At 38.1% G+C, this 17,978-nt stretch overlaps 1 protein-coding gene across 1 annotated transcript in view; it reads right to left on the reverse strand.

Moving 5' to 3' along the window:
• The window catches only part of pemt (phosphatidylethanolamine N-methyltransferase), a 74,488-nt gene that overhangs the window by 41,977 nt on the left and 14,533 nt on the right, over positions 1–17,978 (reverse strand). The window contains exon 3 of the mRNA XM_062442785.1: positions 1,764–1,879. Within this exon, the coding sequence (XP_062298769.1) occupies positions 1,764–1,879 (116 nt within the window). The remainder of the gene's footprint in view (positions 1–1,763; positions 1,880–17,978) is intronic.

Below are 17,978 nucleotides of genomic sequence, written 5' to 3' on the forward strand. Positions count from 1 at the left end.
GGACGAAAAGAGAAGCGGTCAGCGAGAAAAAAAGAAGACAGAGACGTGAAAGATAGAAGAGAAAGTGGAACTAAAGGGGCAACAGAGAATCTAAGAGTGAGATAGAAAGAAAGGAAAGGTCTGCATGGTTGAAACTAAAATAATATTCATGCAACGGTTTATGAAAGTTGCTGACCTTGGAGAAAAGAAACTAGGTAGTTCTGAAAGAAAGTTATATGGAGCCACAGATATACTTCCGAGTAGACACATACACTTATAGCTGCAGATGCTGTGGACACGTTTTAGTTCTGTTTGTAGTTCTTTCTTGAATCTGCTTGGGAGTCATGTTCCACACATGCACAGTAGATCAACAAGATGGAGGTACGCTGATGTCCGCACAAAACATACGCATACACCCTCTGATGGCGAACTTTACGACACCAGTGGACCTTGCACCCCTTGGGTACTCATGGACACAAGGTATATTTTTGGCTTAAGGCAGGTCAATGTCTGACTAGTGGCAGTTAATCAATAAAAAAGGCATTTGCCCTTTTTAGGTTAGAAAATACCAATGACACAAACAACAATGGGTGGTGCATCCTGACCACTAGAACGCACATGCGCAAGTTTAAAAACTGTATGCTTATGTCAAGACTTTGAGTATGACCCCACTTTATAAACATTATGAAGAAAATAGGAAAAAGGACACTGGAAGAAAATGAAGAACTGAGTTTTTGGTGAGTTTAGATATCAGTAACGGTCGGAGTTGTCCAATAAAAATACACAGACACTGACAATGTGTGTATTGCTAGCTAGCTACAGGTAATGTCTGTGCAGTAGAGCAAATAACCACTGACTGCAGAGGACAGAGGTTGTATTTTTGTTAATGCCATGAGAGAGAAAAAATGCTCTGAATTCATTTTGAACTCAGTTTGAGGAGATTTTTGAGCTAAATTATGCTAACATGCTCACATCAATGCTAACAACTAGGGAGGGGCAATACATCAATATTATATTGATATTGTGATATGAGACTAGATATATGAGACTAGGTATTGACATTGGATATTGTTATATACTGTAGTGATATGGCATAAGTGCTGTCTTTTCCAGGTTTTAAAAGCTGCATTAATGTGATTTTCTGTTGAATGTATTTGCCTTTACCCACTTAGTCATTATATCCATATGAATGATGCATTTTAAACAAAAATCTCATTGTGTAAATAGCCACCCCTACAATATTGTCACAATATCGTTATTGAGACATTTGGTGAAAGATATTGTGATAATTGATTCTGTCCATTTCGCTTAGCCCTACTAACAACACAGTTGCAATGTTTATTATGTTTACCATTTTAGCTTAACATGCTAACATTTGCTAGCTAGCACTCAACACAAAGTACAGCTGAGGCTAATAGGGATGTCATTGGTTTCACAGGTATGTTGAAGTAAACTAAAGTATTGAAGTACAGATTTCCTGATGATGATGCTAGATGAAAAGTTTAACAATCACTAAAGTTATTACAATTAACTTCATGGGGATCATTTATATCTTCACCATTTTCATATCAATCCATCCAATAGTTGTTGAGATATTTCAGTAAAAAAAACTAAACCGCCATGGTGGCCAAAGTGGTGGACCAACCAACATTTCCATTCCCAGAACTACACCACTAGCACTAAAACACTAAAAGATAGTATAGTTAACCAGACCACATGTTGTTGCTTATAATTAAAAAATGATTCATGCCTCTAAGCAGAATGAAGAGGAAACTGAGCCTCACCTGTGGCTGCGACAGATGTTGAGCAGAATGATGACAAAGCCCAGGAAGTAACAGGCAAGGTAAGGGCTACCGAAGATCCTGGAGAGTCCCCGTGTACGATGCTCCCATCTCGCCACCTGAAGAATGACAAAGCACAGGACATGAGATGATGTCGTTACCCCACTTGGTCCCATCCTCTCAAGTTGTTTCAGAGGTTGAAGTGGGGTAATCATTTTAATACATAAAGGGGAAACAGTCCGGGGAAACATTCACAGCAGACAAAAGGTTTAGCAAATACGGACAGTGGTGACAGGTATGGAAAGATTCAGTTTATAGATGGATTGAAAAACTTGTAATGGGATTTCACAATAGAATTCACAATGACTAAAGCACCAGTGTACTATTTTTCCACCGCTTACCCTCACCTCCAAATGATAATAGTTGTTTTGGTGCTTTGACTAAAATTGCTCTATCTAATATTTTGAAACCTTAGCACAAAAGGTTGTGGATTTCTCATTTACCTCACAATGGCATAAGAGTAGGTGACTCAGGGATTAATTTCTGTTTGTATCTTAGCATTTGAAAATGTCAGTGTATCTCCAACTTTTCATGGAATCTCAACAGTCATAGCTTTAACATTATCAAAGCACTTTTTCTTCCTGCCACTAAAACCTGTAATCATATCCATTGTCCCTTGTTTCAGCTTTTAGAGGGAAGTTAGTATTCAGTTGTAGTAATTGTTGTATGCATGTCTTCACTGATTAGCAACAGGAAGACTAAAAGAAATGGGGCAAGATGGTTCCTAGATTAATTATCTCCCTGTCTGAGCCCGAGTAGCTTCAGGGTTGACAGCTCTGAATTCAGGATATATAAACTAGCAGTCTATTCTAGTGGATGCAAATACAGACTGGCTGGAGACGTCATTGAGGGAATAGCTCAGTGACAGGATGAACACCATGTTTGAAAGTTGAATCGAGTGGTTGTTCTTTTCCGAACACAACACTTGGTTACAATCTGTCCACATGACTTTAAGCTTAATGATGTTTAACATGTTTATTTTGAGCGTAATGCATTCTCTTCCACACTTTGTGAGATTTTTTTTTTTGTTTGAATTCCTTTCCAAATCAAATCTTAAGGTGCAACATTTTAATTCACAAGTGACAGAATATGTATATTTAGAAAACACAATCAAATCAAAGTCATTAAAATGTTTCTGTATGTTTTCTGAACTCCAACTCAGGGTGCTGCAACATAGGGAATTATGGTAATCTGTGCAGAGCTACTTCATATGACATAAAGTTTTAAGGGATGTTATGCAAAGCTACTATGTGTATCTTTTTGTGTCACAATATAAAAATACCTGCATTTGGGTTAACGGACGTTGTGGCTTGGGTGCAAATTGTTGGAAAGCGTCTCCAGACTAATAGTTTTCTGCAGCCTTTTATACCCTTCATTCATTTTGGCAACAAAGCACAATGTACAAAATAACAGTATTTTAACCATGGACACTAATGAATCATATAATATAGTAGTAGTAGTCATAGTAAAGTTGAGGTGTCCATGAAAATTTTTTAAATTTTTTGACCTAAAAAACATACAAGTGACAGTAAAGCAGGTCCTAACATATATTTTAGCAAAAAAAAAAAAAGTTTTTAATGACGATAGTGCATAACTTATGAAAAACTCTCTTAACATCGGCTCGTCAGTTTCCTGTATATTGTCAAGTCGTAAAAGGTTCCAGGTTTCTGTGGGACCTGTGGTACATCAGTAAAGCTTCATCCTGCAATGTACAATTTCTAAAAAGATCTAGGGATATTTATCCTTGATGGACATCATATTGAGTTGCTTTGAGGTTTGTAGCCAACTGTGTCAATCTGGACAAAGAAAACAACACATATATAGTTACTTTTCACTTTTAAATTATAGTGGGGAAAAAAGCCAGACCATTATCTGTTCATATCCAAATAATGCATTCTTCTTTACCTCCCTTATTTCCAGTTAGGAGCCATGAAGTCAGTAGGTACATAAAAGCTTTCTTAGCAGCAATTTGTTTTTTACTTTTTCCAGACCTTCAAGTTGCACCATGAATATCCCACAGGAATAAACAGAAAAAATCATTAAGTAAGTGGTCACAGTTGCATTTCCCAAGACTTCAAACTTGGAAATAGAAACTATTCAACTCCTATCAGTTATGTAACATAAAAAGTGACCTGTCCGTCCACATGGTGAACCATCTTTCAGTGGCATTACTTGCTAAAAGAGTTGTTGATAGACTGACTGATGCACTCTGAATTACTGCGGCTGTGGGCTGAGGAAGTGCGTAGATGACTGTAAAACATAGCAAGAAAGGAAAAAATGTTGCCTAGCAACACCTTTTCTACGTCCAGAAGAGGAAACATATAAAAAGGGAAGGGAAATGAATAAAAGTGAGAGGAAATAAACTTTATGCGGTGAGAAGAGAAAGAAACTCAGTTTTGTTTTTTAAATGGAGGGCTTTATCGACTGCAGGATAACACCTGCTCAGATGACATTCTTTGAGTTTTTTGAGTTAGATGGCAAAGGGTGAACATGCACAGCCTTTTTTTAAGGAATGTTCACAGAAAAATCTTAGACTATTAGATGGTTTAGCTTCTTGTTCAAGTGCAGTCAGAGGGAGATTATGAGAGTGAGGAATGTGCCTTTTATTCCAGTTTTCAGTCAGATTTCAAGCAAGGACCTTTGACTACAGAAATACAAGGCTGTCTGTGGCTGTTTAACTGTTTTTGATCATGTTTAAGATAGTTTGGTTATTGCATCGTGTGGTGTGTGGTATTTCTTATAGGAAATGGTTTTAACTCCCTTTGGATCTTTAGAATAATTAAGCTAAAGTCTTTTTACACATCCTTCCAGCAGCTTCTTCCTCAATGTCTCTTTTTTTACTTAAATCCTAGCCTAACATTTTAAGCTCTTCTGTGAGTCAGACTTATGGTTACGTCGGAATGTTTATTGCATTACAGTTTGCTTTGTAGGCCACTGGGACACAGAGAGCTGGAGAAGACAGAACAATAACAGTAATGGCAGGGAATAATGATAGGAGTTAATCTAGCGGGTAAATGATGTATGAATGCAGTGTTGATAAAAAAACACAATATATTTCAATGTTCATGTGTAGCCTTTTAAATGGGGGTCATAATATAACAGAACACATAACGCCTCTCTTATTAAGTCAAACAACAATGTTGCACTGCGTTGTAAACACTAAAAGTGCCTGAGTCATTTCTTAAAGCTACTGTGTGTGGTGACTATTTGTCACCTAAAACAGTCACTGAGGGGCTGCAGATGTTACAAAGGGTTAGCCTTTAGCCTAGATTGGATGCTCGCTTGCCACACTTCTGCTTCGCTGGGGACCACTTTCAGCATCTCCCTGGGTGGTCGATCTCGTGGGACGATGCCAAGGTCTTGTGGTTTGGTGCCAAAAGCAAGAAGAGGCAACACAGATTCTCCAATTTTTCTACATCTGATTGCGGTTGCACGGTTATCATCACAGCCCTAGATGCATGCTTCCATTAAATGTCCAGATATAGATAGTCATATTTCAGATTTATTGTACAAGTTGGTTAAAGCTCACCGATGCCATTTAGAAAGGCCATGAAGTTTAAACGCAATATTATCAGACAAAAGACTGGGGCATGGCGGAGCATTGTTAAAAACCTCTCACAGAAATTATCCAATGGGCAGCAGGTACAGACAATTACAGAGTGGAAACAGATGTGCAAATAGGGGAAAAGAGGGAAAATCTGAGTGCATCTGTTGGATAGCTTAAAAATGGCATGTTCGGGGAATTGGAAGAAGGAACGTAGCCAGGGAGAAGTTGCTGGGGATGAGAGTGTGGCTGCAGACAGGGACTGAGGAGCAGACTGTGACACTAATGATATTAGAATCCCAACGTTTCTTGTATCATGGCTAAATTCTAGTAGGTTAATTGCAAGGTAATTGGCATCTCAGCAGAAGTTGACCTACTGAAATTAAATCCTCAGTTTTTTTCTGTGGTTGCAAGTGTGTTGGTGTGTAGTATGGAAGGGCTTGGTGGACATCAGATAACATCAAACTGTCTCCTACCTTTGTAAAACTTCAGTTTTGGACGTTTAGTAAGTTACAGTGTGTTTCTTTGGACTACAATATACAGTATTTAAAAGGTGTTTTAGATAGAAAAGATCATTAATATTTAATTAATTAGAATGTCTTTCTGTATATTAACTTCACGTTCACTGAGCTGCTACTGCACTGAGGCAATGGCAAAAAGGATGGAAGGGTGATTTGATTGTTTGCTTTAAACTGTTTAAAGCTTGAAATGTGTGCCTCAGTATGTCCCGCTTTCAGGCAGGATTCCAAGTACTGAATTGCCAAATAACCAAAATAATAGAAACTAAAGTTTATGGAAAATCAATTCCAGTGGAAAGATGTGTCAGCCAGGTAATACAAGTAATGTCAAACAAGAGAAACGTCATGTAACCATTTAAGTACCCTCAATAAAACTGCTGCTCCAACTGAAGATAGAATACTCTATATGGATGTAAAAGAAATAGTGTGTGCTCACTACTCACTTAGGGGAGGGAGAGGAAATTGCTTGCAATACAAAATGTATTAGTCCAAGAGACTTATCATGACCAATCAATATGGCACAGTCCTTGGTTTACAACAAATAGTTGGCTCAGGTGTGGGTCCATGTCAAGGTGAACTCTGAATTGGAGTATTGTGTAATTGCATTTGTGTTTTCCCCAAGATCCATGTGAGTAGCATTAAAGTAAACCCTAATGAGGATGACACAAGACACTGGACTGACTACAGCATAACCCACCAATAAAGCTGCTGATTATTCAAAGTGCAACATACTGAGTTTTTCATTTAATGGGTAATTAAAAAGGTGAATGTGATGCATTTACTGCTTGGATGCTAGAGCAAAGATGAGATGGCAACAGGTGGCATACACAAGCACAGACACACACACACATATATGCATACACACATGCTAAGCATTTGTGGGAACATCTGATTGATTCTGTGCATGCAGCCATGCCTGATTTAAAAAGCAACTAACCCAAAATCTTTGACACTGTACACAGTGTCAAAGATTATTCTTCAGAGGCACTTTCACCTACAATAGTTATATTATGAGAAAAATATACAGACAATTTGAACACAGTTTATTACTCTTTGGGAAACATGCCAAGCACCCTCCACCATTCATATTAGCAGGCCATTTATGCCAGTACGCTCTATTCTGATGCAGCGATGGGACTGCAAGCTCCCCCACATCATTTATAAACCTCCACTGGGCGATGGAGAACACTAAAAATACTCAGGTGTTCTGCAGACAGACTACTGATGTCGTTATCAAATCATCAATCAAGCCATGGTAATAACAGAAGGCAGAGGAGAGTACAAAGAGTGGCGCCAGCTTGGCAGAACTAGCAGCTCTCTAAGACAAATTCAATCAAGGCTTAGGTAACAGGCTCCTCCTGCGTCCCCATCAGCCCACTTAAATCTGATATTCAGGCACTTGAATGGGTTTGAAGTCTGGACATTAAGAAGACATCTGAGGGGGAAGGACTTCTGACATCTGATGTTTTTTAGTGGAAAAACACCTAAGCAGCAAGCACAGAAATATATCTAAAGGCACCATCCAACTTATCCTCACCTCATCATATGATAAGAATCAATAGTACAACCTTTGTAATACTATAGTGTGAAGACTGTACTTTGAAGTACCTTGGAGTTGAGGGCATCTCAAAGCCTCTGGGGATAGATATTCTATCAGCCTGAACAAGCCAGAACAACAGGTGGTGGTTGGTTTTGTATTAATGTACAGCTTTTTTTAATAAAGGACAACATGCACACAGGCACAAATGCACACACATACACACACACACACACACACACACACACACACACACACACACACACACACACACACACAGCCAAGGATTCATGCATAAATGCGTGGATGTGTGCTGCCCGGGAGTAACGAGGAGGAACAGAACAAGAACATAGACAGATCACATGCACACTCAAGACACCCTGATTAAATCTTTCTCAATTCAGACAACACTGATTGAATATTTAGACATTGGGGATTTTTATGGACATTTTGTCAACTGCAGTTGTACTGGGAGCACATGCTCTTTCAACCAAACAAACTTAACTTAGCCAAGCAATTTAAAATCTGTAGGCAGGTAAGTGATTTTCAGAGCCTGCCAACATTCTGGCTCTGGGGATCGCTGTGGTCCATTGTGGAATTTTTCAACAGCTGTTGGATAAGTTGTAATGAAATGTTTGTAGATCAACTGACTTTTTTCTCTAGCACCATCATGAGGTTTACATTTGTGTCGCACATTTGTGTTTTGGAATAGATTGTCATGAAAGTTTGATACAGATATTACTGGTCCCCAGAGGATGAATCTTTTGGTGACTGACTTTCATCTAGCACCACCAGGAGGTGGCTAAAAATATACTTGAGAGATTGGAACAATATTTGGTAAAGGCATCAATGGTTTCAAAACAAAATATCCTAGAGACTTTGGTGATCCTTTTCCTTTAGCACCATTATGAGGTTCTCGTTAGTGGTTTTGAGTCAAGTGATCTGACTAATAATGGATTTCTATGAAGTCTGATACAGATATGCATGTTTCCGTCAGGATGAAGTGTAATCATTTCGGTGAATCTTTCACTTTTTACTTTTACTTTTTAATTTACTGGCATAATTGGGTCAACATTTTAAGTTCTCCAACACTTTGGGTTTAAGGTTTGGTTTATTACCAAATACCTGCAAAACTAAAAACATTCCTATGAGCGTCAGCTGTCTTTGTGTTTAGTACTAATTAGGAATGTTTGCACATAAACTAATAAAGTGATCATGGTAAAATTACCTACTGAACATCAGCATGTTACTGTAGCATTGTTACTGTGAGCAAATTACCAGTCACATTCGGCTTACAGCACCCCTGTGCTAAAGTACCCATGGAGCCGCTACTATGGCTGTGGATTCTTAGTGCTCAACGGAAGGCAACACTGGCTTGTCCAATTGTCCACCCATCACTTTTAGCACTTGAGAAGTGCTGGTTCAATAGCCATGAACTTTGGTTTGAAAACTAGTTGTTCCCAGAGGATGATTGCTCTTGAGTCTGTGAACTCCTGACCATTTGTCTAGTGCCACATTCAAAATATGACATCTTTCAATAAAATATTGGTCCATGAAAAAGTATAAGAAAAATGTCTGGCCTAATTTAAAGGGGATCTGCAGTGGATACTTTGTGATCTCTTGACCTTTCTTTTAATGTCAAAATGTTTACTTGTACACAAGAGGTATAATCATTTAATCAGCATACTAGCAAAAAATCATTGTTACGACTTAGAAGATGAACCCTTTTCATTTTGGGCACTTCATAAGATTTTCATGAGCCTTTCTCAGAAAAGATTTAACTTTGCACAAAAGGTTTCTCATTATCTAACTACACTGCCATGCAATTTTCAAGTCATTCACTTGACATGTAGTTGGCCCTTTGACCCCATGCCCTTTCCTCTATCACCACTCTCAGGCAGGTGGGGAGTTCGAGTCCTCTGAAATGAGGCCAACGCGGAAGTAACTTAAAACTGCATTCTATCAAAAGGCCACCAGGGGGCGACCGTTTTGGTGTCAAAAGGACTTCCGTCTCAAATACAAGTCAATGGAGAATTTACCAACTTCTCACTTGATTTCTAACCTCAGTAAACGTTTTCAAAATGTGTTTATGGTCTCCATCGCTAGTTTAAAGCCTTCTTCAATGCAGTATGACGTTCATTTGTGAAATTTTGGCAATAAAGCAGGGTATGCATTAGGGCATGGCTACGTCGTGATTGACAGGTTGATTGGTTCACAGGTTCAGGAGGGCGCCTCATGCACCTCCTGATGCCCATATAAGTAGAATCCATGTTTTTATTTTTCCCAGCATGCACCTGAAATTTTCAAGATGCCGCTGCTCAGATCCAATACTATTGGCCTCCGAGCAGCAGTCCACAAACCAATGGGTGACGTCACGGATGTTAAGTCCATTTCTTATATACAGTCTATGCTCTCAGGTCAACTTTTCAGCCACATACTGTACCTTTGCCTTGCAAAATGGCACATTAACAAGAGCAAAGTCTGTATGTCTTTACTATCTTTGAGTGAACAAAGGATAGAATGAATCTGAAGGTTGATTTGATTTGACTGGAGAGGGAAAACACAGTAAGTATGTCATTATGGTCTCCAATAGCCACTATTTAATTTCTTCCCTTAAAACATCCATTTCATCGGGGGCGCAGGTGGTCGAGTGGTTAAGAGCGCATGCCATTTACGCAGCGGACCCTGGTTTGAGTCCCGGCCGGAGGACCTTTCTGCATGCCAGACCCCCCTCTCTCTCCCATAATTTCCTGTCTCTGTACTGTCAAATAAAGGCGTATACGCCAGAAAAAAACTTTTTTTTTTAAAAAACATCCATTTCATGTTGATTTAAAGCCTAATGAGATTATGGCCTCTGTTATGGCTGCACCCATTCCACCTCCAGGCACAGGCAAAAGGTCAAACTAATCACTCTGATTATGTCACAAGCTAAAAAGCTTACAAGCTGCAAAATTGCAAAATTGATACTTGCAGATGCCATGATAATTGACCTAAATGCTCTCTCTGTATCATTTCTACTGCAGACTTTAAAATGAATCACACAAAATAAAAATGTATAAAAGGAAGTCAGTGTTGGCTATTTCAAATCAGCAAATTCACTGTATACTGCATCAACCATAGAAGTAAACATCACAAACTGTGGCTTGTTTGTCATGGACACAGTTATGTGACTATCAGGTGCAGCAACATCCCAGTCACACTGTGACCTTTGCTTCTTGACACTGATCATCTGCCTTTATGTATGTCCTGAACTTTTATATTTCTGTATTTAAAAGTTCAGGACATACAAAAAGAGCCCGACCAATATTTGAGATTTTTGGGGCTAATGCAGATTTTTTTTGCAGTGATCCCTCAAATGTGGTTATCAAACAATTGTGACAAAAATATGTAATGGGGGCATGATATTTGACAGTTTAACAATACATTTTATTGTATAAAATGACATCAGTGCACTGAAACAATAAATTTCACTGAGAATTTAATAGTTATAAATAACTATAAAGAAACACATAGAACAAAAAACAGATGTACGTATATTAAATTTGAACTTTAAATTTGAAAAAAGGATCATATATACATAAAATGTGGCATATAAGTTCAAAAGATTAAAAAAAAAAAAAATGCATATATTGGGCGCACAGGTGGTCAATTGGTTAGAGTGCATGCCATATACGCAGCCGACCCCGCTTCGAATCTCGATCGGAGGTCCTTTGCTGGATGTCACACCCCCCTCTCTCTCCCATGTTTCCTGTCGGTTTACTGCTAAATAAAGGCGTCTATGCCAACAAAATCTTTAAAGAAATCTTTTTTTTAAAAACGTGCATAAAGAACATCATATATCTGCGATAAGCCAGTAACATCGGCTGACTGATATATCGGTCAGGCTCTAGGACAACATATTAGCTGATCTTTGGCACAATCTTTTCAACATTCTGTAGAGCATGAAACTCTTCAACCTGGAGGGACAGAGACTTACCCAACATAAAATATCATCAAAATGTGTCCAGTGCTCCCTGCTTAACTAACATGATATTGAGTGATTCACAGCATGGTCAGCCAAATAGTTGCGACTGTGAAGATTGCCAGGTCTGTTTAACAGCCCTGTTGAAAACCACTGTGGCAAGGTCATCAGCTACAATATAGTACCATAGAAAAACAAACTTGTCACAGGAAGCAAAATAATGACTGACAAAGACTAGTACATTATAGAGTAAAATAGTTCCAAAAAAAACTCAAAATAAATCACTACCAATTCTCTTTTAAATTCCTACCAGGACCAGGAGGGGTTATGAGCTTTGGGCTGCTGGAAGATTTTTAATTGGAAACATCTCTGATGATATTCCTTTTTTATCAAGACAACAGAGGATGTGTTGAGTTTTGGCAACAAACAACATAATCAGCAAATGAAAAGTAGCGAAAAAAAGAAATAAAATCTAGAATAAATCAAACATGATATAATAAAATTACATAATTATAAACCAGAGACATAAATGTGCATCTCCAAGATAAGCCTCTTTCAAATGAATGCCTTGTTCTTTCTGCAGTTGACGTAATTACTTGAGGCTATTTGATAATTTACAGTAAATTATTCATGTATTCATTTACTTATAGAAAGCCAATCATCAACCAGGGACACTTTTTGTTTCTCTGTTTCCTTTGTATTTGTGTTACTTAATGCTAAGTTGAACAATAATGTAATTATTCAAAGCATGTTCTTTCAGTATGAGCTTTTCTTTTAAAAACTGCTGAAAGCTTGTTACGTGGGGAATATGAAGAAAAATGTGACACCGTAATGGTGCTCTGACACGGAAAGGTTCTGAAATAACAATGATTTTTAACCAGAAATGGATTTCTAAGTGATACCCAATCTGAGGAAAACAACAGCAGTCTCCACATGGTTTCCAAAGCAGCCCACTGGTGTGACTCACACACACACACACACACACACACACACACACACACACAAACACACACACACACACACACACACACACACACACACACACACACACACACACACACACACACACACACACACACACACACACACACACACACACACACACACACACACAAACTGTAGTGTATGTGGGTGTGTGTGTGGGTCTGTCTGAGGTCAGATCACCCTTGCAATCAGAGTAATTGAGTTCATTGAATAAAAACATTAAAACAACGAATTGAATCTTTAGTTCTTCACTGAAGTCATGAATATCTATTACCTGACTGAACCAAATACATCTGTACAATAAAGGATTCGATAAATGACTCAGATAAACAGATTTCGTTATCTTCAGTATCACAGTCATTTGAGGTTAAGCTGCATCAACTGATTAATCACCCTTAAGCAGAAGGCCTCAAAAACAAACAGCAATAAATATTAATATATTTAAAGAGATAAAAAAGGTCATTGCCTCCATGCACATCCAGAAGACACAGAAACATGAGTGTTCTCATCAACCAACATCTTTCATCTCCTGAGAAAATGTTGAATGTTGATTCTCAGTTGGATTGGGACTTGCTAGCAACGCCTTTACAAACTATTTCAGCAAGACACAAAGAATCATGTAGACCATCAGAGGCCACAGAGGCTTCGTTCATTCAAAGCAGAATTCACATCGTGAATGGTTTTATTTTCATATTTGTGGCTTCTCATTTCTGTGGTCAAGACAACGAGAGCACGCTGAGCCACAGCAGCCAAGAAATTGCCTGTTTTTTAAAGATCTGAAGGAATACTTCCAACAAATTTCAATAATTCTTATTTGTTTTTCTGTTCAGCTTGAAGATATTGGCTGCTTTGGCAAATAAATTGGAAGGTTAACAGTGGTTGAAACACAGTTTTCACCATTAAGTAAAACTATGGTTTATTACAACTTGCTTTGAAAGTCATTGCTGGTTCATGTCTCACTTTTGACTGTTATAAAGGGGAAAAATGCCAAGAAATTATCCTTAAGAAGAAGATGTCACTCTGTTGTGCTGCACTAAGAATCTGGAAAAAACAGAATTCTGTATTACATAGGATTTTGCAGGCATTTAAAAAAAAAAGAAGTTGTTAGACTGGTACACTCCAGTTTATTTGGACAAGCAGCTCATCCAAAACAGACACCAAAAAGAATCTCGGTACCACTTTACAATAAGCCTACCCTTATAAATGCTTTGTGAATGGTTTATAATTGACTTGTTTATTAGGTTGTTAACCCTTTCTAAATCATTAATAATCTGTTATAGCTCATTGGCAAGACAGGGTAACAGTGACCAGTTGCTTACCAAATAATCCTAACCCATCCCATATTTATCTGCTTTGTCTTGTCAATCAGGCAGCATCCTTGGTTTCCATTGTTTGTTGGTTGGATTATCTTCATGTTTCTTAGCATCCAATTATGAGCATTTTATATATATGTGAGTTACAAACAATTTGAACACTAAAAGGGAGCCTTATTTTACAGTCTTTAATACATCACCATTTCCTAATGAATTATTTACATTTAGATACTTTTTGTTATTTTGAGTTTTTTCAACATGTGAATGAAAAGATTTGCATGATTCTGTTGTATGTCTTTGCATTTCATGTCAAAAATGAATAAATGGTCAAGTGTATTATACTTTAAAATAAGCCTCCGTATTGGGAGTTATATATGTTAATTATTCATCAATAGATGGCGATGTGTTTCACACTTTATAAGCCTCCCTTTTAGTAGTTATACATACTGTATCTATAACTCATAAATTAATGCTCATAATGAGATGGCAAGACACATCAAGATAGATGGGGGAAGAATTTGCTGACAAAGTGACAAAATTGCAAGATCTTGAAAGCCTATTTAACCCAGATGGATAAAAATGCAGTAGTATAGCCTACCTTCATGTTGCCAAATAGTGACCTCGCATTGATGTATAAGAAATTAGGTTATAACTCATTTACAGCTGTTAATTAATGGTTTATGAAGTGTTTACAATCTAATTAATAACTCACTTATAACCATTTATAAATCCTTTATAAGGGTAGTCTTATTGTAAAGTGGTACCAGCCAATTTCTTCCTTTAAGCTCAGCAAATTCTCATTATCATGATTTCTGCTGTCTTCTGACCTCTGCTGTCTGACAGACAGCTTCAGCTGCATGAAATGACCAGTCGGTTTTGGCAGTAGACGTGGACAGCATGAGCTGATGAGTACTCTGTTCTCATAGATGTAGGTCACAGGGCAGCGCAGACCTGATGACTGAGAAACTCCATATGCAAGGAAAAGATCGGATGATGTTTAATATGCTGTGCTGTCTCGCCACATATGGGCAGGTTGATAATGCATGCGCCGGGTGGAATCTATTTGTTCAACTGAGGCTGACCTCAGCTTCTGAGGGCAGAGTCAGAGGAGAGATTTTGTTTGTGCAGCTACTGATGAAAACGTAGGGGGGAAAAAAGAAAACAGGATCAGATGACTGCAAATACTCTCGGGGGAAAAAGCAAGCAATTATCAGCCAAATTAGGCAAAACCAAGCCGAAAGGAAAAATCATACTAACTACTAAATAATTATATTAGTTGGAAAAGATTGAGGTGATGATAGTGCTACAAATTTAAATATATCCTAATAAAACACACATTTGTCCTACTTTATGCAATTATAGTCAGTTCTGAACAAACCTGTTACCTGATTTTTTTTTCTTTTTAACGCTTAAAAGCTGTCATATATTCAGACTCATATCTACATTGAGGACATAATATGCGCATTTCCAGGTCTATATTTTTGCATGATTTATAGTTAAAAGAGGTCCTCATTTATCTTATTCTGACCCTTTCTGCAGCCCCTCAGTTCAGCCTCTGTCTCAAACAGGCTGTTTTTAGCTCCTGTCTCTTTAATGAGCCCACTCTGTTCTGATTGGCTACGTCAACAAACCATGAAATAAACAACGTTGTCAGATTTCAATTATTTTTCTCTTTCTTTACTCAAATTGGAAACTTCTCAGTTTGAGCAAAAAATGCGATCCCAAATATGAAAGTGGACCTGCAGGTTTTGGAACCGTGACCATGTTTAGCAAAGATATCTGACATCATAACAGTATATAAACAACACAAATAGCATTATATAGCCCCTTTAATGACATTGTGTGACACAATCCACAAATTCAGAAACTGATGATTTTATCATTAAAGTTTTGTGAGGGGCTGCAATAGTCAAGGTTTACAACATTTTCTGTTTTCATGTTATTTTCTTCCTGAACTAACTTCCACTGACACAACAACCATTGTTGATATAACTACAAGGCTAATGTTTCATACCATGAAGCAAAGAAGCACACTGCATTAAAACACAATATGCCAACACCCCAAAATAGGGCTGGGTATCGGTACTCTATACCTTTAAGGCAGTGGTCACCAACCCTGCTCCTGGAGAGCTACTGCCCTGCACATTTTAGGTATCTCCCCACTCTAACACACCTGATTCTAATCCTTAACTTGTTTTCAAGCAGTTGACGAGCTTCAGCTGCTTGAAAACAAGTTTATTATTATGAAACCTCTCATCACCCTTAATGGCATTCCAATACTAGTGAACAGACATGACCGCAACTCTGAGATTATCCTGAAATAATCTGGTATCATAATGTTTTAAATGATACTCTGCCCTACCCCAAAAAGACCTACAGCTGAGTGAAAATTCTTACATTTTACAGAAATGAATATTATTGCATATGTGTCTGTAATGTACAGTGCTAAGGTTCACTCATAAGTACCTGTACTGTTTGTGTCAATGTAGGACTGAAAGTAAAATTAGCCAATTTATCACTAATGAGGAAACATCATATTAGATTGGAATTAAATAGGGTGGAAGGTTGCTGTCCTCCTATATCATGTCCCTGGTGTTACTAGGAAGATGATATTGATGATAGGTTTTGGCCTATAGTAAAAAGTATTGTTAAGATGAGTATGAACCCTAAAAATAACCCTTGACAGGATTTGCCAAAAGCCTGACAGCATAAAAAAGGATGTCAATTCTGAGGTCTAAAATTACAACTGGTTCTTGAGAAGGATAGAAGTACATCACACACACAGAGAGCAGCAGCAGCTGCAGCATACAAACTCTCGAGATGTTAATGCAAAGTCCTCAACTGACGTACTCTTGCTAATAATCATCCTAAATATAACCGCCATCAAGTTTGTGTTCTAAGACTTAATGCTCCCATGCGTGCAACACTAGTGCGTCAGTCTATAAAAATAATCAGAATCAATGTTGATTGTTGAATTTTATTCTGCATCTGACAGCATGTTAACTGAGGGGTTTCATTACCAAAGAATCAGTATAAATCTTCATTCTGTAAATTGGTTAGAATATTGAGTCTGCTCTAGAGAACTCGAGATGACTCATACTCTTATAACAGTAAATTATTGGATGATTTTCTGTAATTTTACACCTGAATTCTAAGACTTGGTGTCAGTTCTTCAATTCTAGGCACAAAAATGAAACAACTTGTGTGGCGTCGGCTTCACTTGCCAGAAAATAACAGCTTTCCCAACAAGAGTAAATGTTGTGGAGAAAACAAAGCAATGACAAAACTGACACATCCCATGAGCAACTCATCACACCTCCATTCACTCCTACTCTTACATGCTCTTTTTGTAAGTTTTTGCCCTTTTCTTTGCACTCTATATTCATTTTTCTCATGTATTCAACTATTCACTGAGCTTTTCCCCATCCTCCTCTTTGTTGAGTCTTGATGTGTTGTATATCTGCTGCCTTGCCCCAGAATCTCTATTCGTCTTCCTTTCACTTTAAACAAGCTGCATGAGGTTCCTCTTCATCAGCAGCACAGTTTGTATGTATTCCTACTTCTTTTCTCAAAATGTACACTTCGTAAATAACGTGCGATACGCTTGAGGTCGCACTGACATCACGTTGCACTTCTCCTTTTGTCGCCTTTTATGTTCCCGTTTTGGGTTTTTTTCACTTTCCCTTTCCAAATTTCTCCTGCAACTCAAGATGAAATTAAACACCTGTCGTTCTCCACTTTTTCTCCACCTCAGTCCCCCTTACTGACAGGTCTAAGTGCTGATGACTCATTCAGACATTATTGTTCCGTTCAAGGCCAAAACAGGACCTCTCGGGCACCAGATAAGACCCCTGAGAGAAGGAACGCACAATGGGAGCCTTACATGGCTGAAGCTATGTCTGCCGACTTTTGTGTGAGCCAAAGCCAGCGTCTAATCTGCTGACTCACCACATAGAGCTTCATGGGTTGATTTGATTTCTCTTATTGCAAACTTGTGGCTTTAGACTCAGCTGTTATTAGGAGTTGAAAGCGGAGTGCTCGATTAAAGCTCTGGATGCGCAGTCTTTGTCATATCAAGAAACTCTTGATGCAGTCTAAAGCAAACAAGCAGTTGGTCTCAAACTTCTCTTTTCAATCCACAACAATTTATTCAAACCGGAGAACAATTTGGAATGTAACAAGTATATGTCTCGTGCAGCACTCTTCCAGCTGTCGTGTGACAGTTAGTTTCCACATCCTGTTATCTATGAGCCTGATGTCATGTTCACGTGATGCCGGCTAAGATGAGAGATAAAACAAGA

This window comes from Scomber scombrus, chromosome 21 (assembly GCF_963691925.1).
Source record: "Scomber scombrus chromosome 21, fScoSco1.1, whole genome shotgun sequence".
NCBI lineage: Eukaryota > Metazoa > Chordata > Actinopteri > Scombriformes > Scombridae > Scomber > Scomber scombrus.